Raw genomic sequence first — 24949 nt, 5'->3', positions numbered from 1 at the left:
TGCCCACCAGTGCTGCCCATCAGTGCCCGTCAGTGCCACCTATCAGTGCCGCCTATCAGTGCCCATCAATGCCGCCTATCAGTGCCCAGCAGTGTCGCCTATCAGTGCCCACCAATGCTGCCTATCAGTGCCGCCCCATCAGTGCCACCCCATCAGTGCCACCCCATCAGTGCCACCCCATCATTGCCTCCTCATCAGTGCCTGTCAGTGCAGTCTCATCAGTGCTCATCAGTGCAGGAAAAAACTTATTTATTTACAAAATTGTATAACATAAACAAAAAAACTTTTTTTTTTTTTCAAACTTTTCTGTCTTTTTTTTTTTATTTGTTTAGCAAAAAGTAAAAATCGCACAGGTGATCAAATACCACCAAAAGAAAGCTCTATTTGTGGGGGGAAAATGATATAAATTTGGTGTAAGTACAGTGTTGCATGACCGCGCAATTGTCATTCAAAATGCAACAGCGCTAAAAGGGGAAAATTGGCCTGGGCGGGAAGGGAGGGAAGTGCCCTGTATTAAAGTGGTTAATAAAAGTGGAGTTCCACCCTTAAAAGTAACTTTGCCCCATCTGCTTGATCTGTGTCACCTGAAAAATAAATGAATAATCACGATTTTTTTTTTTTTTCTTTACTTACCTTGTTTTAGAAGAAAATATACTCCCCTTACTTCCTCTTCCTCTCTCTTCAGCAGTGGCCCGTGCCATCACTTCCGGTTTGCGATGGTTCCTGGGAGCTGAGCGTCATCGCTCCCAGGAAACAATGCGCCTGCACCGGCCCCGCTCGTCATGTCCGGTGCAGGCAGATCATTCACTGCTAAAGTTTTTTTTTTTTCTTCTCTCTCCCCCAAACATATGTAGCATAAAAAAAATTGGCTGAAAATGTTAAATTTTGATTTTCACATTTTTTGGGGGGGGGGGATTAAAAAAAAATGTGAAAAATATTTTTGCAAAATTATCGCTTTTTTTTTTTTTTTTTTTTGTTTCATAGCGCATGATCAAAAAATCGCACAGGTGATCAAATACCACCAAAAGAAAGCTCTGTTTTTGGGGAAAAAGACATCAATTTAATTTGGGTACAGTGTCGCACGACCGCGCAATTGTCCGTTAAAGTCACGCAGTGCCGAATCGCAAAATAGGCCCTGGTCAGGAAGGGGGTAAAATCTTCTGGGGCTTAAGTGGTTAATAACTCTGCAATGTTTTGTACCAAAATAATTTTTAGTGTTCTTTTTTTTTTTTTTTGTCTTAATATGTTTTTATTGTCCTAATGATTGCGGGAAAATTGTTGCAGCAACATTTTTACAAAAAAGCCTTGTGTCCTTCCACAACAATATATGTATCCAGCGATGCATATCTTAAGTAAAAGAAAAATGATCGCTGGATAAACCGGATCATAGCAGACATTTTGAAAATTGCTCAGGTCCATAATGGATAAACAGGTGTGCAAGCAGAAGTGGTAATATGTTTGACCTAATGGTAAAAATTACTTGATGAATTATATAATTTTTTTTTCAGTGTTCAATGTTGGGCAGTACCGCAGGGATCTTGTGAAGAGTTTCAGTTCTTTTGAATTTTTCCTTCCCAACAATGAAGAGGGACAGAAAATAAGGAAGTGAGTATGAATGCTGATCTGTATATGGTATAAAGAAATAGAATTCCTGATTCTGTTACATCAGGCATATGCCGCACTGATGGTCAGCACTATGGGCACTGATTGTGGGCACTGATGGTGGGCAGTAATTGGCACTTTATTTACATTTTGTGTAATCAGGCACTAATCAGTGTCCTGATTACTTGTCTCCCCTGTGAGGAGGAGCCGCTGATCGGCTCTCCTCGCCTCACACTCTGACAGTATGAGGCGAGGAGAGCCGAATAACGGCACTTCCTCATTTACACTGATAGGTGGCACTGGAGGGCACTAAGGGGGCCGATAACCAGCTTCTGCTAGCTGGACAACGGCTCTTTTCTTCATGCTGACAGCGTGAAGGTAAAAAAAAGCAGATTACTGGGTTCTGTTTACTTCTGTGATTAGCTGTCATTGGCTGACAGCTGATCACGTGGTAAAGGGCCCACTGTCTGACTCTTTACCCCAATCTGTGACCAGCCAAGTCCCAAGGATTTGGCAATCAGAGTGCGTGAGAACAGGAGGATGTCCATTAATGTCCTCCCAGCAAAGGAAGCCCATGCTCTAGCTGTTTTTTGTTTATGGCACGGGCACCAAGTAGTTAAAATACACCTATGAAAAAATTTTTAGACTTAATTTCTTGTAAGTGAGCAAATCTTACAAAATCTGCAAATAAGTATCTCCCCCATTGTATACATGGGAACTCGAGCACGGATCTCTCATCCAAGGCGGGTAAAGAGAGCCTGCAAACGACTTGGCTCACAATCCAAAATGATTCAACAACCGATTACCTAATGTTTAGCAATTTTAAGGGGATTACGCTTTTAAAGCTTAGTACAAACTTGCTAGCTTCTGTCTGACCTGCTGCCGTACCGGAGGGCCATATGTCATGTGTACGGCCCTTTAGGATGTGACATTGTAGATTGCTGTATTGGGGTAGCAGTCACTGGATTATTTTAAGCTGTTTAACGATTGATTCAATTTAGTTTGGTACTAAAGTTAACCATACTTGTAAAAAGCAAGCAGTTTCCTTAATGCTGGATATTGTCCTTGTGAAGCCCTCAAGCCCCTGTGTACTCTGACCTAGATTACTCACAAAGCCACCTCTGTTCTCATTCAGGGCGACCTCTGTTATTTCAGAAACCTTTCAGCAGTGCTCTGATCTACTTGGGATAACAGTTGCTGTAAAGTTCAGAGAAAAGGAACGGGTAAATCCCGTTTGCTGCTGTTTAATACATATGTATGTCTGAAATCTTTCAATTGCAGCTTTTGTTCAAAAAAAGTTGCATGCTTTTGACAGTCTTTGTACCTTATTTCCTACAGACAGTGTGCCCTATTGGCATTGGAAGATGTCAGGAAGTATCTCGTAGAGGAAGGAGGGCATGTGGCTGTAAGTAGACAAGTCGTCTTCAACTGTCAATCATGAAACGCATATGCATTTTCTGTCTTTTTCACCCAGACTCGGGTAAGGGCCAGTCATTGAACTTTACCTTTTTATCTGCAAAACGAAAAACGTTGACGATGCTGCCTAAAAAAATCAGCTGTTTTGTTGCATTAAAGCAGTAGAAATACCAAATGTGTTGTATTGTAGTTTTACATCTTTATGTGGTGACTACATTTTAGATATCATGGGGTGTGTTTTCTTTTTTTTTTTTTTTTTTTTTTTTTTTTTTTTCTGTTTTCACCTAAAGATCTGGCCAGTAACACACTGCCTGTATTAGTGCCCTGCCTGCATTGGTGCCCTTCTCTGGATGAAAGCGCATAGGGGCTCCTTTTTGGACAGGCACATTGTCAGTCTGGGAGAAGGGTAGTGTCAGACTAGCAGATTAAGAGCTGGTTCACACTACCACTACCAGAAAGTCGCCCAGAGACTTGTTTAGAGACTTGTTTAGAGACTTGTTTAGAGACTTGTTTAGAGACTTGTTTAGAGACTTGTTTAGAGACTTGTTTAGAGACTTGTTTAGAGACTTGTTTAGAGACTTGTTTAGAGACTTGTTTAGAGACTTGTTTAGAGACTTGTTTAGAGACTTGTTTAGAGACTTGTTTAGAGACTTGTTTAGAGACTTGTTTAGAGACTTGTTTAGAGACTGGCGACTTTGTCTGTGGGGAATGCCTGGCTAATCTCTTTCTTCTTCCTGGAAAGTCTGATAACAAGTCGTGTCAATTAAGATAAGGAGGCAACTCCCATTGAAGTATATGGGACAGTCGGATCACAGGTCGTCTCAAAGTAGCACAGGACCCTTTTCTGAAGTCGGAGCAACTTCAGTAGTGCCAATTAAGATGGCACTGATTGATTAACATTGCTTTTATGTCAAGCTACCTGGGGCAACACAAGTTGCCTCACAAGTCGCGCTAGTGTGAATGGGCTCTTGGAGACACAACAATATGATGCCAAACTCCTGCTTTTTATTTTATTTATTTATTTTTTTTAGAGCCTAGAGCCGGTTCACATAGAGGCGACACGACTCCTTACTACTTCGGGGGCGACTTGTGCATTACAGTGCACCACGACTTCGGAGCGACTTGCAGGGACTTCACATAATGGAAGTCTATGCAAGTCGCTCCGAGGTCGCCCCGAAATAGTACAGGACCCTTTTTCTAAGTCGGAACGACTTGTGTCGCTCCTATTAGAACGGGTCCTGTAGCAGTCAATGGACCGCGAGGGAGCGCCACTTGTCAGGCTGACAAGTCGCCTGACAAGTCACGCTAGTGTGAATGGGCTCTTAATCCATAAGCCGTTACAGCAAAAATGTGTAGGTGGTGGGTTTTTTTTTTTTCCCCCCCTTACTCCTGGGATGAAGGTTTTACAAGCTGATCAATTGTAAGCACCCCTGTCAATGGTAAATGGTTTGTCTCATCATGGTAACTGCTACATCATCAAGAGAGCTTGTTCTTTTGAAAAACAGACTTGCTGGCCATGATTACCAGGTGAAAATAAGACAAAAAAAAAAGCAAATTCAGTCTCCACATTCAAGAATTGGTAAGCTGCAATCTGTTTTTCTTTTGGATTTAATACTGCTTTAACCCCCTTCTGGACTGCTACACACAGATATACTGCAGCAGGGCAGCCCTCCTGCATGAAATAACGTACCTGTATGTGATTTCATGCCCTGGGGAACTGTACTGGACCCGATGTTCACTGGCGATCGTTCTCAGGAGAAGCAGAATGGCAGTCTGCCTATGTAAACAAGGTAGACCACCGTTCACTTAGCGGGATTATGGAGATCTTATGTTTTCTGCTTAACAGAATCAATCGCGGAGCTGCAGTTCAGCCACGCCCCCTTTCCTGATTGGCTCGCACTGCTGTCAAAATCAGTTAGCTAATGGCACCACTGCTGTGTCTCAGCCAATCAGGAGGGAGAGTCCAAGATGGCTGAGGCACTAGTGTACATCGCTGGATAGAGATGGGGCTCAGGTAAGTATTAGAGGGCCTGCTACACACAGGTTTTTTTTTTTTTTTTTTTCTTCATGCATTAACATCAAAAACCTTCTGCCTTTACAACCACATTAACTAATTTATTTATTTATTTTTTTTTTAATTGTTTTCCATGTTGGTAATGCAGTAGTAGGAGAAAATTTTGGAAATGTCCTATCTGAAATGGTTCTTTTCAGAACACGGATCTCTGTAGGTTAGACCTTGACTTGGCTCTCTGTATCATCATAGAGCCCTACCATCAAGTAAACTAAAGCTTGACTATAGTCTGTAACTAAACAAAATAGGTCTTGGCAGACTGTGATGGAAGCTGTATAATAAGGCTGTATTCTGGTTCTGGGTCAGATAAGCTAAACCTTTGTATGCTTTTACATGTATTAGGATAATATAGGACAGAACCTTAGGCTTACACTTTTTCAACTCCAAACTTAAATTCTATTTGTGCCTTCATAACTCTCTAGTTCCTGAACACTTGGCGCTGGCTTAAACTGGCTGCTATAAGGTTATTTTACTTTGCCTTTCTGACTTGCCTTAGCAAAGTGAGACGTGGCTATTGTGATATAGGCAACCCTGGTATTTTCTTTGGTCATCATCCATGGGTCTCTCACATGCCTGAAGCAGATCTGTTGTCAAGCTGAACAACATTCTGTTGTAGACCACCACAGCCTGTTTTACAAGTAGTATACAAAAGTACTTGAGAATCACTGATAGCGAGTTTACTGCATTCGTGTGTGTACCTTTTTTACAGAAAAAAAAAATGAAGAAAAGTTACATAAAATTGTATGTCCTAGCGATGCTGAGCTGTCAGTGCCCTTGCAGCCAGTTCAGATTCGGAGATTGGAAATCCTCGATCCTATCCTCTCTTCTCTGTGCAGTGCTTCCAGGATGGACTGGGATGATTCTGATTGGTCAGCGCTTGCACGGCGAGCCACTGTGGTCTGTCCTGGTAGTGCTGCACAGAGAAGATGGGGAAGGAGCAGGATTTTTAGAGCCCTAAAAAACGAATGGTGGTGTGCCTGAAAGACCATTTAAGCGGACAGTGGTTTACGTTTTTAAAGAGCATGTTTAGCCAAACTTTTTTTTTTTTTTTTTTTTTTTTTTTTTTTTTTGCTTTTGTATAGTGTGAGGATTAGCATTTGTCAGGTCTTACTGCGACTGTAGGCTCTGTTGAGAGATTCCTTCAGTTTGTTTTGTTTAAAGGTTGTCCCTAGGAAATGAGGGGGAAAGCCTCTTCCTAATTTTTAAATTTATTTTTATTTTTTTAAAGTAGTAAACCTGCAAGACCATAGTATAATGTGCTAGTATGCATCGCATGCTAGCACATTATAAAAAACCTTAGAATGAAGCCCCCGCAGTGGCACCTGGTCACTTCTGAGGGAGCTGACATTTTCCCTTGGTGTTTCTTCTGGGTTCCCGGGCTCCGACGCTGTCCAAACCCACAAAGTCGCTCCCGTGCATGCGCGCAGGACCCCTCTGTTCCAGCAAGGAGCGCTGAAGTTCTGGCATGATATGCCGGACCTTCAGAGCGCATGCGCCACTGATGTCAACGACTTCATGCAGCGTGAATATGTTTAGGATATATTCATTTTACCTACAGGTAAGCCTTGTTTTAGGCTTACCTGTAAGAAAAAAAAAAAATCACCAAGCAGGGTATACAACTGCTTTAAGCATTAAAATACCAGTATATCTGTCAGCTTTTTATTGTTCCTGCTTTCCCAGCTGCAGATTTTCTTCACTTCTGTCTAGTAAAAGGTTGTGTCTAGAATATTCATGAAGGGAAATCTCTCCAACAGAGTCTTGCATAGCAGTACCATCTGACAGGGGATCTAACCTTTCCTTATTTTATCCAAAACAAAAAAAAGTTTGGGATATAGATCTACGTTGAGAATCCCCCCCCCCCCCCTCCTTTTTTTTTTTTTCCTTAAAGAAAAAAAAATGGAAATGGGACAACCATGTACTCAGTAAGTATGGTAAGCACTGTGTACTCCTTGAGGGTGACAGCTGCTGCATTAGATTTGTGCTAGGTTCATTTGAAACATGCTGCTACACAGAAACAAGTCTGAGGCCCTTTTACATGGTCTGTCTACTCAGGTCCACCTGTCAGTTTTTTTTCAGGTGGAACTGATCGGACCTTGCACTCTCCCCTATGGAGCGGCGGTTGTTAGCGGTGACATGACCAATGACATCTGCCGCTATCCGATCCGTCTGGATTTTGCGGGTAGGATCGGATGGTTGTCCTATTTTCCATCCGTCTGGCGGATCAGATGAGAACGGACTGGCGGTTTTTCACCCATTTTCCCCATGGAGAGCGGAACTGCGTCCTTCTCTGCTCTACACAGTAAGTAGAGATGGACCTGTCATCCGCCTGCTCAGCAAAGATCAGTGGAGCGATTTCCCCGCCGCTGAGCATGCGGAGTCTGCAAAACTGAGGGGCAAGTGTGAAACTCCTTTATTGCATTGTTGTGTATTCCTATACAGTATATTGCTAGTTTCTTGGTTCTTCTCAATGGACTTTTCCATTTTACAGGTTTTTGATGCAACAAATACAACACGGGAGAGACGAGAGACCATTCTCAAATTTGCTGATCAGCATGGATTTAAAGTGAGTTGTTTTCTTATCATGGCTTTGTGCTTGATTTTATATACCGTAGTGAGCAGAGCTGCATTTTTATATTCCCATTTGTTTCTCACCCTTCTCAATCCAATCCCAATCCAGGTTTATTAATATTCTGCCCCTCCCCCCCCCCCCCCCCCCCCACACTTAAATCTTTAGGCCTTGTACACATAGGCTTTGATTTATATAAGAACCGCGTGTACAGCAAACTTTTTTTACTTTGACTTGCAAAGTTTTTAGATGGCTTAGAAGTCTTTGAAGCACCTCTTCTCCTCCAGTTTAGATGTCAAACACATATCCCAGTGGGAGCGCTCACTGTCGCTATAAACCAGCTAGTATCCTTTGTCACTGCTTGAGACTTGTTTGAAGCATGCTAGCAGCTTGTTTATCCCCTTAATGCTGACCTAACACATATATGCGGCCTCACTAGACTTTTTTTTTTATTTCTTTTTTTCGCTATTGGGGCTGCATACGAACGAGCCGACCTGAAATTTCAGATTCCAGGTCACCTGATTGCAGTGTTAGACTCGGATTTGCTCACCCCAGTAAGCCCCTGTGTTTCTTTCTTTCCCTTTTTTTTGTTTTAAGTTGGTGTGTTAATGTATTTAAGTAGGAGAAAAAAGCAAAAAAAAGCAAAATGCGCCCTAATGTTTCTAGGCTTTACTACGGGTAAAAACCATAATGAGAAATTCTTGTAGTAGCAAGAAACATTCAGCCAAATTTAAAAACCTTATTTACTTATTTGTTTTGTTTTCCTTTTTGATGATCAAATCTATTACCATTTACCGCCAAATGAAAGCCCAATTTGTCCTGGGGGTAAAAAGTTACCCTTAGGCGTGAAGGGGTTAAAGTGACTGCCACGGTTAAAACCAAATTTATACTTTCTCCTTCTGCCACCCATCTCTGTCTTTACAAGCAATGCAGGCCGAAACCTTGTTCGGATGTGTTGGATACATGATCAGATTCCTTCCACGCCTATGCCAATACTGTGTCCTGTAGTGGTGCAGAGGCTGGAATAAGGGAATTCCTGCACACGGGTATTTCAGCACCCCCAGACGTGTTGGCTACTAAAGATTTTTCAGCCAGCGTGGCTCATGAAGACAACCGATATTGAAGATGCGGGAGAAGTGAGAAATGAAGAGTTTCTCCTCTTTTCAGATGTGCCTTTTGTCACTTTTTGTCAGACTTGGTCACTATAACCTTTTTCGCTGCCATTTTTCCTTTTTTTTTTTTTTTAAACATGATTTAAGGCCTGAAGATTCAGTTAAAAAAAAAAACAAAAATTATATCTTCTGAAAGTAGACAACCTGGTGATAGTTCAAATTTTTTATGCTCTGTGATATTGGCACAACTATTGAGCACAGTATTTCAGTGGAAAAAATGCAAATATAATCTTCAAATACTGAGATTGTACTAGATATCCCCTCCTCTCTAGATTATTTATGAATAAATTAAACAGGATTGATCCAAGGATAGAACCCTGGGGGACCCCACTTTCCACACCCGCCCAATCCGAGTACTCCCCATTAATCACCACCCTCTGGACTCTCCCCTGGAGCCAGTTCTCTATCCAGGAACTCACCCTATGATCCATACCTACCTTCCTTAGTTTGTACAGTAAGCGTTTGTGGGGAACGGTGTCAGAGGCCTTTGCGAAGTCCAGGTACACCACATCCACAGGCTTTCCTTTATCTAGGTGGCAGCTCACTTCATCATAGAAGGTTAATAGATTGGTTTGACAAGAACGATTTTTCATGAACCTTTCTTCATCAGGTCATTGATCAGAAGCTGCCCTTGAGTGCCATCAAGGGCCAGGTGTCTACCCTTGGCAATCTTCTTTTAGTGACCCCCCTAGCCACACACTCTTTAGTTCGTACCTTCATTCAGGGGGTTCAACATGTGACTCCACCTGTGTGGTCTCTTTTTTGCTGCCACTTTTTAGTACTTTCAGTTCTCAAGAAACCTTCATTCGGGAAAATTCGGTAGATTTCCCCTGCCTACATTATCCCAGAAGGTGAGATTCTTGGTGGCCATTATCTCGGCCCGTAGGGTATCGGAATTGGCGGCATTATCCTGTTGCAGTCCCTATTTAGATGTCCATAGGGATAAAGTGATTCTTTGTCCCTGTCCATCATTCCTGCCCAAAGTTGTCTCGGACTTCCATTTCAATGAGGAGATTGTGTTGTCTTCCTTGTGTCCCAAGCCGGCTCATCCCAAGGAATTTCCATTAAAGGTCAGGTTCCACCTTTCACTGTCACCGCATTCTACTCGGGCGCTGAGTGCTTCTTGGGCCTTCTGTCATCAGGCTTTAATATCGCAAGTTTGCAAGGCGTCCACTTGGTCATCCGCGCATGCCTTTTATAAAATCCTATAAAGTAGATACTTTGGCATCTGCAGATGCTTCTTTTGGCCACAAAATTTTGCAGGTTGCTGTTTAAGAGGGGCTGTTCTTGAGGGGTGTTTTTTTTCTTTAAACTTTTTTTTTTATTTTTCATACAGGGCTCCTGTGTCCTGGTTAAGGGCTCTTTTCTTTAGCAATGGGTTATTCTCCCCCCCCCCCCCCCCCCCCATTTTCCTTTTTGGCACTGCTTTTGGACATCCCACTAGTTATGATTTATGGAGCGCTGTGTCTGTCGCTTAACAAAATAAAATGGGATTTTTGTACTTATCGTAAAATCTATTTCTCGGAGTTCATTGACGGACACAGTACCCACCCCTCTATGGAGTTCAGATACTTTGAATACTGCTGGCTACTACACTGATTACCTAGAGCAGAGAGGGGGGTAATATACCAGCTGAGACGACCCATGGGTGTAGCCAGGGGTTTTGTTCTGCCTAGTCCTACTGGAGGAGGCAATATAACCCACTAGTTATGATTTATGGAGCAATGTGTCCGTCAAACTCAGAGAAATGGATTTTATGGTAAATGACAAAAATACCATTTTTTTCTGTTCCTGTGATAGAGGGCGCAGTTGCATTTGGAACAAAAAAGCAAAGGCTGCAATTAAACACTGTCAGAAATTTAAAGTCACTTTTTTTGTTTTGGGATAGAAATAATTGAAGCCATTACATTTTAGCTTGACACTTGAGCAACTTGCATTTACAATAGCCTTATTTTAGTAGGGTAGTTACCAATGGATATTTGGTTATGCATATAGTGGGTAGGTGGTCTGAAGTTGAATTGCTTGCTAACTGCTTAAATGTTTAATAGCAAGAGTTCCTTGGAAACGTTGTTTTTATATGCAAATCAAATGTTCACTAAAATCCCACAAGTTTTTTCTAATGGCCATTTTAGGCCCCTTTTACACTTTCTGAGTCTGCCAGCGGATCTGCCCACTCAGCGGGGGATTTCTCCGCTGATCCCCACTGAGCAGGCAGATGGTGGGTCAGTATCCCCTCCACTGATGCAGTGTGAACACAGCATGCTGTTCTCTTTGACTCTGTCTAATGGAAATGGGAAGGACTGTCTGTTTCAATCTGACTGTCGTTCGATCCAATTCCATCATCTGTCTTTAGTTGACCAGCTTGGATGTCAGGTGGGTATCAGCAGACACATGTACGCTGACATCTGCCACTCCATAGAGAGTATTGGATGATACGATCGGGTCCACCTGAAAAACTGACGGGCGGACTTAATCAGTCCGTCAATGTGAAAGGGGCCTACAGTGATATCTGACTTGCTTCGAAATGGCTATGAACTAAAAATGTCTCTTTTCTTCCCTTTTTTTTACATATAAAGACGTTCTTTGTAGAGTCGGTATGTGTTGACCCTGAAGTTATTGCGGAGAACATTGTGGTAAGCTGTATAGTCAATCTTTTCCATTTGTTCATACTTTTTAAATATGAAGGGATTAAGATTTACATAAAGATTTACTTAATGGTTAATTCTAACTCTCTTGTACATGCTATATCTATCTATACCAAATGCTGGTTTTAACCTTCTTGTATAAGGGTTAGCCTATCTTGTGTAGGTTATAAGCCATCTACTTCTAATGTACATTGTGCAACACAGACACAGCCAGATTCTGGATTCCCCCGAGGGCTACATATTCTAAAGCAGTTAAGGCTGGACCAGGATCCATTTTAGGCTGATATGCAAACTAAAGGCCATCAGCAAACTGATAGGTCCATCCCAATTTCTGTCTATGTATAAGCATGATCCGTGCAAACCAATAGTCCTTATTGGTTCAGCATGGTCGCCTTCCCTTTACTAAGGTCAAGATGGCTTTAAGGAAACTTATCAAGGGTAACATGTAGGCTACCATAGCTGACCTGTCCTGAAAATGTTAGTCGTCTGGCTGTCATGCTGATCCAATAACCTTAATACTTCCTCTGCGTGTTTTTTTTTTTTTTTTTTTTTCTTTTCTCTTTTCAATTGTGTAGCACCCTTTACAAGTATGTAAATCTCAAGGCACCCAAGTCCTGAAATGTTTAAAAAAAAAAAATGTTCTTTATCAACCTGAGACCATGCACACAACCGCCTTGGGGAAATGAACTTCACATCAGTTACCCCCCCACCCCCAAATCTGATTAGAGGTCTGTCCCTAACCCTAATTAAGGTGACTCTTGATGCTGATCCAGGTCAAACTGGGTCCTGTGCTTGTAGTACCGCGGGAGAACCCAGATGGCGCTCCAGTTGAGAAACACTGCTTTGAACCACTGGCCTTGAGCACGCATGCAATTTGAGTTTTGACTTGCCATTGACTTTGCATGCTTATGCTGGGTCAGTAACTCAAGGAATGACAGCTCAACTCCAGGAAATGTAAAAATGCTGCCTTACGGTGGGGGCTGTGCTGTCCGTAAATATGTCCAAAGAGCTCTGGTAATGCATGAATGCATAGAAACTAAACGCCAAATGTAAATAGCAATGTGACACAAATCCATGAAAGCAATGCTTGATATAGAGAGGTGTGTGTATGTATACAGTGCCTTGCTAAAGTATTCGGCTCCCTTGAACTTTGCAACCTTTTGCCACATTTCAGGCTTCAAACATAAAGATATAAAACTAATTTTTTGTGAAGAATCAACAAGTGGGACACAATCATGAAGTGGAATGAAATTTATTGGATATTTCAAACTTTTTTAACAAACTGAAAAATTGGGCGTGCAAAATTATTCAGCCCCCTTAAGTTAATACTTTGTAGCTCCACCTTTTGCTGCGATTACACCTGTAAGTCCATTGGGGTATGTTTCTATCAGTTTTGCACATCGAGAGACTGAAAATTTTGCCCATTCCTCCTTGCAAAACAGCTCGAGCTCAGTGAGGTTGGATGGAGAGCATTTGTGAACAGCAGTTTTCAGTTCTTTCCACAGATTCTCGATTGGATTCAGGTCTGGACTTTGACTTGGTCATTCTAACACCTGGATATGTTTATTTGTGAACCATTCCATTGTAGATTTTGCTTTGTTTTGGATCATTGTCTTGTTGGAAGACAAATCTCCATCCCAGTCTCAGGTCTTTTGCAGACTCCATCAGGTTTTCTTCCAGAATGGTCCTGTATTTGGCTCCATCCATCTTCCCATCAATTTTAACCATCTTCCCTGTCCCTGCTGAAGAAAAGCAGGTCCGAACCATGATGCTGCCACCACCATGTTTGACAGTGGGGATGGTGTGTTGAGTGATGAGCTGTGTTGCTTTTACGCCAAACATAACGTTTTGCATTGTTGCCAAAAAGTTCGATTTTGGTTTATCTGACCAGAGCACCTTCTTCCACATGTTTGGTGTGTCTCCCAGGTGGCTTGTGGCAAACTTTAAACGACACTTTTTATGGATATCTTTAAGAAATGGCTTTCTTCTTGCCACTCTTCAATAAAGGCCAGATTTGTGCAGTATACGACTGATTGTTGTCCTATGGACAGAGTCTCCCACCTCAGCTGTAGATCTCTGCAGTTCATCTAGAGCAGGGGTGGGGAACCTACGTCCTGGGGGCCGTATGCGGCCCTCTAAGTCATTTGGTCCGGCCCCCCGTGCCGCTGAGTCTGTGTCTCTCAGCTGATCTGTCAGAACAAAGCCAATGCTTCCTGTATAGTTCCAGCTCCCTTGTGACAGTCTGAGTGAGTCACAGGAGGAGTGATATCAAATGCACTCCGCCTGTGACCAATACAGGAAACATCGCCTCTTCCTCCAGCATGGCGCCGCTGCTAGCTAGCATTTCCTGCCAGCAGCACACACAGCAGTACCAGCCAGAACCAGCAGTACCAGCCAGAGCCAGCAGTACTCACGGCAGTATAAGCCAGAGCCAGCAGTACCAGCCAGAGTCAGCAGAACCAACAGTACCCACAGCAGTACCAGCCAGAGCCAGTAGTATCCACAGCAGTACCAGCAGGAGTCAGCAGTACCCACAGCACAGTACCAGCCAGCAGTACCCACAGCAGTACCAGCCAGCAGTACTATCCAGTAGTGCCAGCAGTACCAGCCAGCAGTACCCACAGCACAGTACCAGCCTGAGCCAGCAGTACCCAAGGCAATACCAGCCAGCAGTACCTACCGCACATTACCAGCCTGAATCAGCAATACCCACAGCAGTACCAGCCTGAGCCAGCAGTACCAACAGCACAGTACAAGCCAGCAGTACCAGCCTGAGCCATCAGTACCCACAGCAGTACCAGCCAGCTGTACCCGCCAGCAGTACCAGCCAGCTATGCCCACCAGCATTACTCGCCAGCAGTTCTTTTCAAAACTTACCACCACAAAGTCAACTGCGCTCCAGACTGACCGACGCAAACCTGGAAAACCAGTTACGAGTAGCAACATCATCAATACCAGCTAACATCACACACCTCACCAAAGAGAAGCAGTTGCAGCCATCACATTACGGGTGAGTTAATTAAATGTTTGACCAAATATAACAGACACATTTTTAAGTTGATAATTTTGTACGGCCCCCGAATGATTTTATAAATACCCAAATGGCCCTTGGCAGAAAAAAGGTTCCCCACCCCTGATCTAGAGTGATCATGGGCCTCTTGGCTGCATCTCGGATCAGTCTTCTCCTTGTATGAGCTGAAAGTTTAGAGGGAACGGCCAGGTCTTCGTAGATTTGCAGTGGTCTGATACTCCTTCCATTTCAATATTATCGCTTGCACAGTGCTCCTTGGGATGTTTAAAGCTTGGGAAATCTTTTTGTATCCAAATCCAGCTTTAAACTTCTCCACAACAGTATCTCGGACCTGCCTGGTGTTTCTTGTTCATGATGCTCTCTGCGCTTTAAACGGACCTCTGAGACTGTCACAGTGCAGGTGCATTTATACGGAGACTTGATTACACACAGGTGGATTCTATTTATCATAATTAGTCATTTAGGTCAACATTGGATCATTCAGAGATCCTCACTGAACTTCTGGAGAGAGTTTGCTGCACTGAAAGTAAAGGGGCTGAATAATTTTGCATGCCCAATTTTTCAGTTTTTTATTTGTTAAAGTTTGAAATATCCAATAAATTTCGTTCCACTTCATGATTGTGTCCCACTTATTGTTGATTCTTCACAAAAAATTACAGTTTTATATCTTTGTTTGAAGCATGAAATGTGGCAAAAGGTCGCAAAGTTCAAGGGGGCTGAATACTTTCGCAAGGCACTGTGTGTATGTATGTATGTATGTGTATGTATGTGTGTGTGTATATATATATATATATTATGTATGTGTGTGTGTGTGTGTGTGTGTGTGTGTGTGTATATATATGTATGTATATATGTATGTATGTATGTATGTATGTATGTATATATATATATATATATATATATATATATATATATATATATATATATATTGGCTAGCTTAGATTTCTGGCAAAAATAAACAACGGAGCAATGAGGAAATGCTCCACTATCCTTGGGTTGGGCTGCCTAGCATGTCTTGTGGTGGCTGAGAAGACTGCAAGAGCTCCACCCACATATTACACATAGGCTTTCTGAAGGGAGAAGTATCAATTAACTGACTTTAAACCAGTGTTTCTCAACCTTTTTTTAATTCGGGGCCACCTTGAAAAGTATTTTCAGTCTTGAGGCAACCCTGCCCAAGGTTTGATTCACGTTACTGTGTATCGCAGAACACGCGCAGAATCGTGTTCGTTCCTGACACAGACAAATGCTCTGCTCTTTGGCAAACATGGGGTGCTTTGGGTGCGGCACAAGTTTAAAAAAAAAAAAAAAAAAAGGGTCAGGGACTTTTTTCCCTGCATTTCTGCTGGTAGGGAAGCCCATTGAAGCCCTACACGCAGCACACATCCACACAGGGCTTGTTCACATGTCAGGTTGGAGGGGCAGTAAAACCACATGGTTGAGCTGTCTTTACTACCCTCATCTGCTCCCCCTTTAGCTGCAGAGGCAGCATCTGGGGATGTACACATGTGGTGGCTGCAACGGGAGGTATACCCAGGGTGAATGGGGCTGCACTGCAACCACCCTGCAACTGTGTGCATGGTTGCGGTGTGGTGGTGCTGCATTTCCGGGCTTAAAACAGGAGGTGAGAAGCAACATATTGCCTCTTTACCACCTGCCAAATGCCTCTGAAAAGTGATCTAAACAAGGATTGGTTTTTGAAGGAGCAGCAGCCCTTGCTGCTATCAGAAACAAGCCCTAAAAAGCAGTTCTGACAGTACAGGAATGGGGGGTCAGGATTAAAAGTAACACACACACACACGAATGTACAAACACAAATGCATACACATGTATACATGAACAGACACATGCACACAAACACATGTACAAACAACACATAAAAATGCTCACACATGCATACATGAACACACACCGAAACATGGACACATGTACACACATACAAACACATGTACAAATACAAACACATGTACACACACACATGTGCAAACACACATACATACACACATACATACACATATACACAAACTTTAAAAAAGTTCTATTACAATACCTTTCCTCACAGAGGCCGGGTACTGCACTGTAGGGGGAAGCAGAGAGCACAACACACTCCCCCTCCCTTTACTTTCACTTTGCTGAGGCTGACGGAGCTTCCTCACAGTTCCGATGTACAGCAGAGGATCTGGAGATCGGGCTCATCTGACAGCCCTTCTCTTCCATGATCCCGCGGCACACCTGAGGACCTCTGGCGGCACACTAGTGTGCCGGGGCACACCGGTTGAGAAAGGCTGCTTTAAACTACCAAAAAAAAAAAACCTATTTTGACAGCTTTGATTCATCATTTTAATGGACCTTGATTTTAATACCATACACTAAATGTACTGTATATACAGTATTGCAGTATGTGTACATGGGTTTAATGACACATTAGTAGATTTTTTTTTGTGATCATTTTTCTTGTTAAATAGTTTTTATTAAGATTATTTCAAATAGTAACAAACAGGGAAAGGAAATCGTAATAATAATAAAGGAAGGAAATCATAATAATAACAGAGGAAAGCAAACTCCTAAAACATTGATATTATGGCCAGTAGCACATAGGTGCAGTTATGTAATCGAACTTCTTGCCCATGTAGATAAGCCATTACAGCATTAAGCAATCCAAATATACGAATAGCATTAATACTTATAAGATGGGGTCGCTGATGGCCATTCTCTAATAGGGCCACCCCCCAACCCCCCTGAACACCCCAAATGGGTACACACTGTGTCCAGATGGGGGGGGGGGGGGGAGGGGGTAGACCCTCCGACAGCTAAACATCCGCGGACACCATATATTAGACTGACATGTACATAGTTCTACAAGGTGTTATTTGTGACACTAACAGAGAATACATGAAAAGGAAAGTAAAGGGAATACTCTTTGGTAGTAAATCAAAGCAGGCTAATTGGGCTTGAGACCAGGAACGGCATTAGGATGCTTTAACCAGTGAATCCATCGTTTGCTAAGGGTAGGCATTCTATGATCTTTAACAGCTTTTTGTGATCATTTTTATAGAAAACTTTGCTTAAAAAAACAATCTTGTATCTACAGTGGCCAAAAAAATGTGATCTCCATGGAATTGGCTTTCTGCAGTAATTTGCCATGAAATGTGATTATATCACACAAGCATTTCTAGATTCTCATGTCTTTATGGAACACACTCATTAAACATTCTCAGTGATGGAGGAAAAAATAGTTGCACCCTTGGAGTTAATAGCGGTTCAAACTTTCTTTGGCAGCAGTGACTTCAAGCAAGCGCTTTTGATGGCTCTGATCAGACCTGCACAATGTTCAGGAGGAAATTTTAAACCATTCCACTTTACAAAACTTTCTGCTCAGACTCCTTTGTAAGATGTCTGGAGTAAACTGTCAAGGCCATTTCACAGCATTTCTATAGGGTTAAGGTCTGGGCTCTGACTAGATGTTTTTCTTTTTCTGAAGCAAGTCATGGTGGATTTACTTTGATTAGGATCATTGGCCTGCTGCGTCACTGACTTCTGCTAAGCTTTCAGCTTGCAAACACCCACCCTGACATTATCCAGTAGGATATTTTGTTAAACTTGGGAATTCATTTTCCCCTAGATGGCAAGTGGTCCAGGCACTGATGGCAGCAAAGCAAACCCAGATCATTATGTTCCCTCCACCATATTTCACCGTTGGGATGATGATGATTTGATGTTGGTAAGCTGTGCTGTTTTTGCATCATACGTAGTATTCTTCCTAAACAATGCAACTTTTGTTTCATCAGTCCACAAAACCTCTTCCTAGTAGCATTGCAGTTTGCCAAGGTGCTCATTGGCAAACTTCAGGCATGTAGTAATAGTGTGTGGTGGTTTTTGTTTTTTAACAGGAGCTTGGATGCTCTGCCTGCTCAAAGATTTTAGCATGTTAGACCCATAAAAAGGGATGTTTGCTAGTTCCAGTGATGTTTTCACGCCTTTAGCTGTTGCACGTGGATTCTTCTTTGCCTAAATTGAGGGTTCTGCGTTGTGCCTTGGAGTCATCTTGGCTGGGCGCCCACTTCTAGAAAGAATAGCCACAGTACTAAACTGTCTCCATTTATGGACCGTTTATATAAATGTCAATTTTGTCTTTTTATCAATCAAAGTGGCTTTAAACCACACCTCCAAACTTCTTTCATTTATTGGCCTTTAGACATGCAAACTACTGATTCTAATTAGCTTTCATTGAAGTAATTAGTCTATGCGTTCTTTTTTTTCCTCCAGCACTGTAAAGTTTTATTGGGTGTGTTCAATAAAGACACAAGCAGTAAGAATTGTTTGTGTTCTTTGCTTAAGCACATTGTGTTTGTCTGATGCTGTGATATAGATGAGGATTAGATCACATTTATGGCAAATTGCTGCAGAAAACCAGTTAATTCCAAGGGTTTTGCATACTTTTTTTTTTCTTGCTGCTGTATATATAAAATTTTAGTGAATTTTGACACGGAAAAATATTGTACAGTAATTATGCCGTATTGGCACCCAGAGGACCTTTTTTTTTTTTTTTTTTTTTCTGGAATAAGAAAATGTATTTAGTGAATTTTTCAGGTGCATGTGTCAAATCTAAAATTGAGTTGCTATGTGTTTTTACTGGCCTATTTACACAGGTGTTTTTTTTTTTTATGCACATTTGCATGCAGTTGATGCGTGTAACGTGCAGTTGAAACACACATGTTCCATCTGCATTTGTCCTTTTTTGAGGTTTCTTTCTTTCTTTCTTTCTTTCTTTCTTTCTTTCTTTCTTTCCCTCTTCTTTTTTTTTTTTTTTTTTCTTTCTTTGTACTGGGATGGGTTACTGTGCATTTGTACATGTTTTTGTGCGTTTGCATTGTGAAAAAATGCAGCTTGCTGTCCTTTGGCACTGTAACCGTGTGAAAGATGCCCATGAGATTTGAACTGTATATGCATTTGGAATGCAGTCAAAAATGCTTATCTTCTTCTTTTTTTTTTTTTTTTTTTTTTTTTTTTCTTTTTCTTTTTTTCCTTACCCTTTTTATCCATGCTTTTGAGGAGCTGGTTGTAGTTAATTCACTTGTTCGGAAGGTTGAAGCACTTCACCTGTTTATACAAACCACTTTCTTGGTTGTAATGCATGTCGAGAGTGTCTTCCAAAATGTATGCTCAACTTGGTTATTTTGCCCCACAAAGCTGAATCTCTTTTTCAAGAGAAGAAAGCAAAGTTTGGGCCTAGGAGCTCCAGGGACATAGGGGTTTATTGAAGAGTGATTTAGGTGCTTGCATTTCAGCACTGTTATGGTAGCCACTTTTTTAGGCCAACTTGGGTTCAATTTAAAGCAGAATTCCCACTCTTTTTGCTAGAACTGAATTGAATGACAATCCAGCATAGATCATACCTCTGTACGATGTTACTTCATTGTCTGCAGATCCCCTGATGTGTTTAGTTGTGGCTTTGTGTCATGCGACACTATATCCTGCTTATAGACTGTCTCTTACACAGCCCCTTCCTGAAGCAGCCAGAGTCTGTAACCCTCACCTTTTTGTAGTCTTTCAGACTCTATAAATTCTGTAACTTCCTTCACAGCTCTGATGGTGGGTGGGATTGAATACACCCTAATTGGCATTCAATCCCACCCAGCCACACCTACAGGAAAAGTCCAAACCTCCCAAGTCCCGCCTCACAGATCACAGCATTATTCAAGAAGGCATCCCTTTCATACACAGCCTGTTCTGAAAGCTAACGGTGCTGGGCAGGATTGAATGGATCACAATTAGAATTTAACCCTGCCCAGTTAAATATGCCAACCAGTGTGACCAGGGAGAGTCTCACCCCAAAGATCACCCCTTTCCCATAGCCCTACTCTCGGTGAAGTGATCTCCTTCATAATAATCTCCCCTAGCCCTTCCTCTGTAGTGTTGCAGTAAGCCATTATTCTTTGACATGCTGCAAGACAGGAATGACACAGGAGGAGGTATGCCATCTTTTCACTACCTACATGAAGGCCCAGAAACACCCACAGTAACCCTAGGACCCACCCATATCAACTTCCAGAACTGGTACAAGTGACTCCTATAACTTGCCTTGAAGCTACAGAGGCTTAAAGGATCATGGGACATTTAGTATCAGGACCAGAAAAAGGAGACTGGAAGTCAGAACTTTGAAATTCAGCTAGGAGGAGGAGTGACCTTAGAAACCTGTATACAGCTAAAGGAGGTATGTTGCACACAAACTGACAGCAGGGTTGTGATTAATTCTCATGCACACTGTGTATCTGTTTTAAGCAGGTAAAGCTGGAGGTCTTTAACGCCTAACTCCAATAAAAATTCACTATTGCAGTGCTCCAACCACCGAACCGCACTTAGTGTTAATTTTGGCAGCAAATTTCAATTTAGTTTTAGTCTTAGTCTTAGGACTAAAATGGCATTTTAGTTTTAGTCCCATTTTAGTCTTCTGCAAGTGTTTTTAGTTTTAGTCGTATTTAGTCGACTAAAACTCCAGTACATTTTATTCGACTAAAACATCTTGCATTTTAGTCGACTAAAACATCCTACATTTTAGTAGACTAAAACTCATTTTAGTCATCTAAATGGTCATGGTCAGGTCAGAGAGGAGGCCTGTAATGCTGCTGCCTGCAGTCAGTGGCAGTAAGTGCACACAGTGCTGCTCAGAGTGCTGGATGGGGGTCTCAGGTTTAAGGGTGGTCTCTGGTCTGACTCTGAACTGAAGTTGTTGAACATGATGGGCAGGGCGGGCCTCAGCGGCCTATATGCACACACACAGTCCTGGATGGATGGCGGAATCGGATGCCAGTGGTGACTGGTGAGTGGTCTGAGGGGACTCAGGGAGGCAATAATAGCTGGCCTGGCTGTTAACTCACAGTGGGTGCTCTGCTCTGGATGTGGTGGTGGCCGGGTGCCAGTGCCGTGTGATGAGCTGGGCCTGGCGCGTCTGGCTGTAGTGCTGTAGTGCTGCAGTGCTCTGGTGAGGTCAGGTGACTGGTCTCGAGTCGACTCTCTTGTAGTCGTCCACTCCTCACGTCGGACGTCACGGGGTACGCCACGCCTGACGCCACACAGGCAGAGCTCCGTGAAAACCGGAAGTTGGGTAAACGTCCCTGCCTCACATTCTCGTTTAGCTTTCGTTTGTTAACGAAAAACTGATTTGATTTCCGTCATAGTTGTCGTCATTTGACGAAAATGTGCTATACTTTGCGTCTCGTTTTCATCAGTTGAAAATTGCCGGTGACGAAAGCGGTGACAAACGTTTTCGTTGATGAAATTAACACTGCTGTAAACTCCATTGGCTGTAAAACTCCATTGGCTGTAATGTCATTGCACATATTACCTGAATATATTACCAACATTAAATATTAGGGAAAAATTATAAGAAAAGCCTTTTTCTTAATTGTTTAGTTTTCAGCAGCTTAGTAGATGCTCCTTACTTATGCGTATGCGTTGGTGCAATACATGTTTAAACTTTAATGTGCTATTATTACATGCTCTGGATGGAATTGTGTTGCCGATATAGAAATGGCCAGAAGAGGAGTGTTAATTTTGATGTCAATTTTTTATTTAGTTTTAGTTATAGTCTTATGACTAAAATGCCATTTTAGTTTTAGTCGTATTTTAGTCATCTGAATTGTTTTAGTCGACTAAAATTGTGTTAATTTAGTCGACGAAAACGTTTTAATCGACGAAATTAACACTGAAAGGGAATTGCTAAAGGCAGAGGTTTAATGAGCAAATTCTTACCTTTGTCTAGGTTCACACTTTATTTGGGTCGAGAACACTTGCAAAATCACACAAGTCGGAAAACGTGGTGCATTTTAGTGCCTACCAAATTTCATGGTTCTGTGTCAAGGTTTACGAGTCAGGAACTTTCCCCTGCGTTTCTACTGGTAGGGCAGCCCATTGAAAAGAATAGGCTTAATACCCACAGAACAGATGTGTAAACCTAGTCTTACACCTTGCTCCACTGCTGCAACCAGTCCACCATAGAGGTGTAAGCTTACCCCAGCCACTTCAGCATACCATACAGGGTTAATGATCTTGTATTGTATGTGATCACATTGAGGCTCCACCCATAAACTGAAAATTTTGGCGGCTGAGGGTAAATCAGGCAAGTGATAGAGCCTCTGGTGTGGGGTAGGTCAGGGGCAGGGAGGGCTTGGGCTTTAAAGGAGCATAAGCATGAGATGGTGGTGAAAAGTGCTTGACTTCAGTCTATTCTGGGCAGTTTCTCCTATTATCTGAGCATACGTGCCATGTATTTTCCCTATTACACCAGCCATATCCTTTAGGAAAGCGTAGTTGTTGGAAAAAATCAAGCCAAGGGTTTAGATGGTGTCAGTGAATTCACATCTACTAGTATGCTCAAAGGATATGCTATTGTCCTTTAACTGCATAGGGCAGCACATTTATGCCACTGATTTTTTTTTTTTTTTGTAGAAAATCTAACCTTCGCTTACAGGAGTGTTTGTCTTTTTGTTTTTTTTGTAGCAAGTGAAGTTGGGCAGCCCGGACTACTTAAACTGCACCATTGAGGAAGCCACTGAGGATTTCATGAAGAGGATAGATTGCTACAAGAATTCCTATGAGATGCTGGATGAAAACTTTGACAAGTATGTCTTTTCTTACACCCAATCCACCTTCCTAAGTTAGTACAGTTTATTATAGTTACAGCAATGCTATGCAAGTTAGCTGTAATTTATCTTTCGTTCATCGATGGACACAGTGCTCCTTAAATGATAACTACTGGGTTAGATCGCCTCCTCCAGGAGTAGGACTAGGCAGAACAAAAAACACTTGGCTACTCCCAGGGGCCATCCTCAGATGGTATAAATCCCCCCTCTGCTCTAGGTATTCATTTGTAATCTGTCTAGTCAGGAATAAGGACCTAGGCTCTTTGCTGGGATCTCATGGTCCTAGCATTTTTTTTTTTTTCTCCTTCCTTGCATCTTTTTTGCTCTTTCTTTTGAGAGATCTACAATCAACTGCCTGGCTTGGGGGCGGGTGGAAAAATCTAGATCCAGTGGTCCCTCAAGTCCAGCCAGCGAGCGCCTTCAGACCACAGCTATGCGCTAGGTCGGCCGCGACATAGTCTCACCAACACTGGCTGGCCCCCTCCTTCTCGCCCCATAGAAAATAATTTTGTGCTCCCGGGACTACAGATATGGGAAATAGATCTTTCAGGTCTTCCCTGGGAGGTTCCGAGCAACCTTGGTATGGTGAGCTTGGAGCTGGCTTTTCTGGATCCACAAACAAGACCCCCTCAGCATGAAGGTCTGCCCTCACCCATTACTGGGGTGGGGGGGGGGACATCTTTGCTGGTTTCCAGCCCCATAGACTTCCTTCCTGAGCATCAAGGGGATCCACAAAATAATTTTGGGGGTACCAAAAAAGGGAAGCAAAGTCTTCTTCTTTTTTTTTTTTTTTTTTTTTGTTCATGAGTTTTTTGTGCCCGAGTCTTCTTTTGCAGATATAATTCCTGCATAGGTCGGGTTTTAATTCTGACCAGGGCGGTCCTTCCTCTGGAGAAACTTCGGGAACCTCAGGCTGTTATTCATCGCCTGCTGTCAGACCGTTCTCCCTCACGACTTGCATACAGGTTCTGGGTGTGGTAGTACCTACAAATCAGTTATCTTTGCTCAGTCCCATATGCAGTTTCTTCAGCAGGCTCTGCTGCACAGGAGGCTTGTGTGGAAGTCACGGATTCTGCTAGCAGACCCCGCAGACGTCCTAGGGGCACCGTAACACCAGTATCATGCTTGGCTCAAGCTTTTTATGCAAGGAATCAAGTGCAAGGGTCTTCCAATCATTCTGGTGGTCGTAGACATCCTTTGGGGACTACCTTTTAGAGAAGAGGACCAGTTGTCCCCAGGGCTAATCTATCACCTACCATCCTGCTTTAGTCGCTGGTTTTAATGGCTTGGCTATTGAAAGACAGGTACTGGGGGGGTAGAGGTTTGTCTGAATCAGTGATCCCTACTATGGTTAAGGCAAGGAAGTTGACTTCCAGCAAGGTAAATCATCGTACGTGGAAAGCGTACCTTTCTTGGTGTGAGTCGATTGATGCTCATCCCAAATCCTTTTCTGTGGCTCAGGTCTTAGCCTTTCTTCAACGGGGCATTGAGCAGAAGTTGGCCTGGAGTACCCTCAAGATCCAGTTTTTAGTTCGTACCTTCATTCAGGGGGTTCAAAGTATGGCTCCACCTGTACGGTCTCCTTTGCTGCCATGGGATTTCAACTTTGTGCTCTTGGTTCTCCAGAAACCTCCATTTGAGAATATTCGGGAGATTCCCTTGCCTACGTTGTCCCAGAAGATGGCATTCTTGGTGGCTATTACATTGACCTGTAGGGTGTTGGTGTTGTCGTAGTTCCTATTTGGTGGTCCATAGAGATAAGGTGGTTCTTCGTCTCAGTCCATCATTCCTACCGAAGGTTGTC

General features: G+C 42.6%; 1 protein-coding gene across 2 annotated transcripts in view; it reads left to right on the top strand.

Moving 5' to 3' along the window:
* The window catches only part of LOC309561101 (6-phosphofructo-2-kinase/fructose-2,6-bisphosphatase 4-like), a 113317-nt gene that overhangs the window by 30509 nt on the left and 57859 nt on the right, over nucleotides 1-24949 (top strand). For both annotated transcript variants that reach the window (XM_082264844.1, XM_082264843.1), the window contains exons 3-7: nucleotides 1509-1605; nucleotides 2941-3007; nucleotides 7578-7652; nucleotides 11404-11460; nucleotides 23003-23124. In XM_082264844.1, the coding sequence (XP_082120970.1) occupies nucleotides 1509-1605; nucleotides 2941-3007; nucleotides 7578-7652; nucleotides 11404-11460; nucleotides 23003-23124 (418 nt within the window). The remainder of the gene's footprint in view (nucleotides 1-1508; nucleotides 1606-2940; nucleotides 3008-7577; nucleotides 7653-11403; nucleotides 11461-23002; nucleotides 23125-24949) is intronic.

This window comes from Pelophylax lessonae (assembly GCF_965119305.1).
Source record: "Pelophylax lessonae genome assembly, chromosome: 8".
In the NCBI taxonomy this organism is placed as follows: domain Eukaryota; kingdom Metazoa; phylum Chordata; class Amphibia; order Anura; family Ranidae; genus Pelophylax; species Pelophylax lessonae.
The sequence above is the reverse complement of the archived record's forward strand: the minus strand, read 5'-3'. Positions and strand labels throughout refer to the sequence as shown.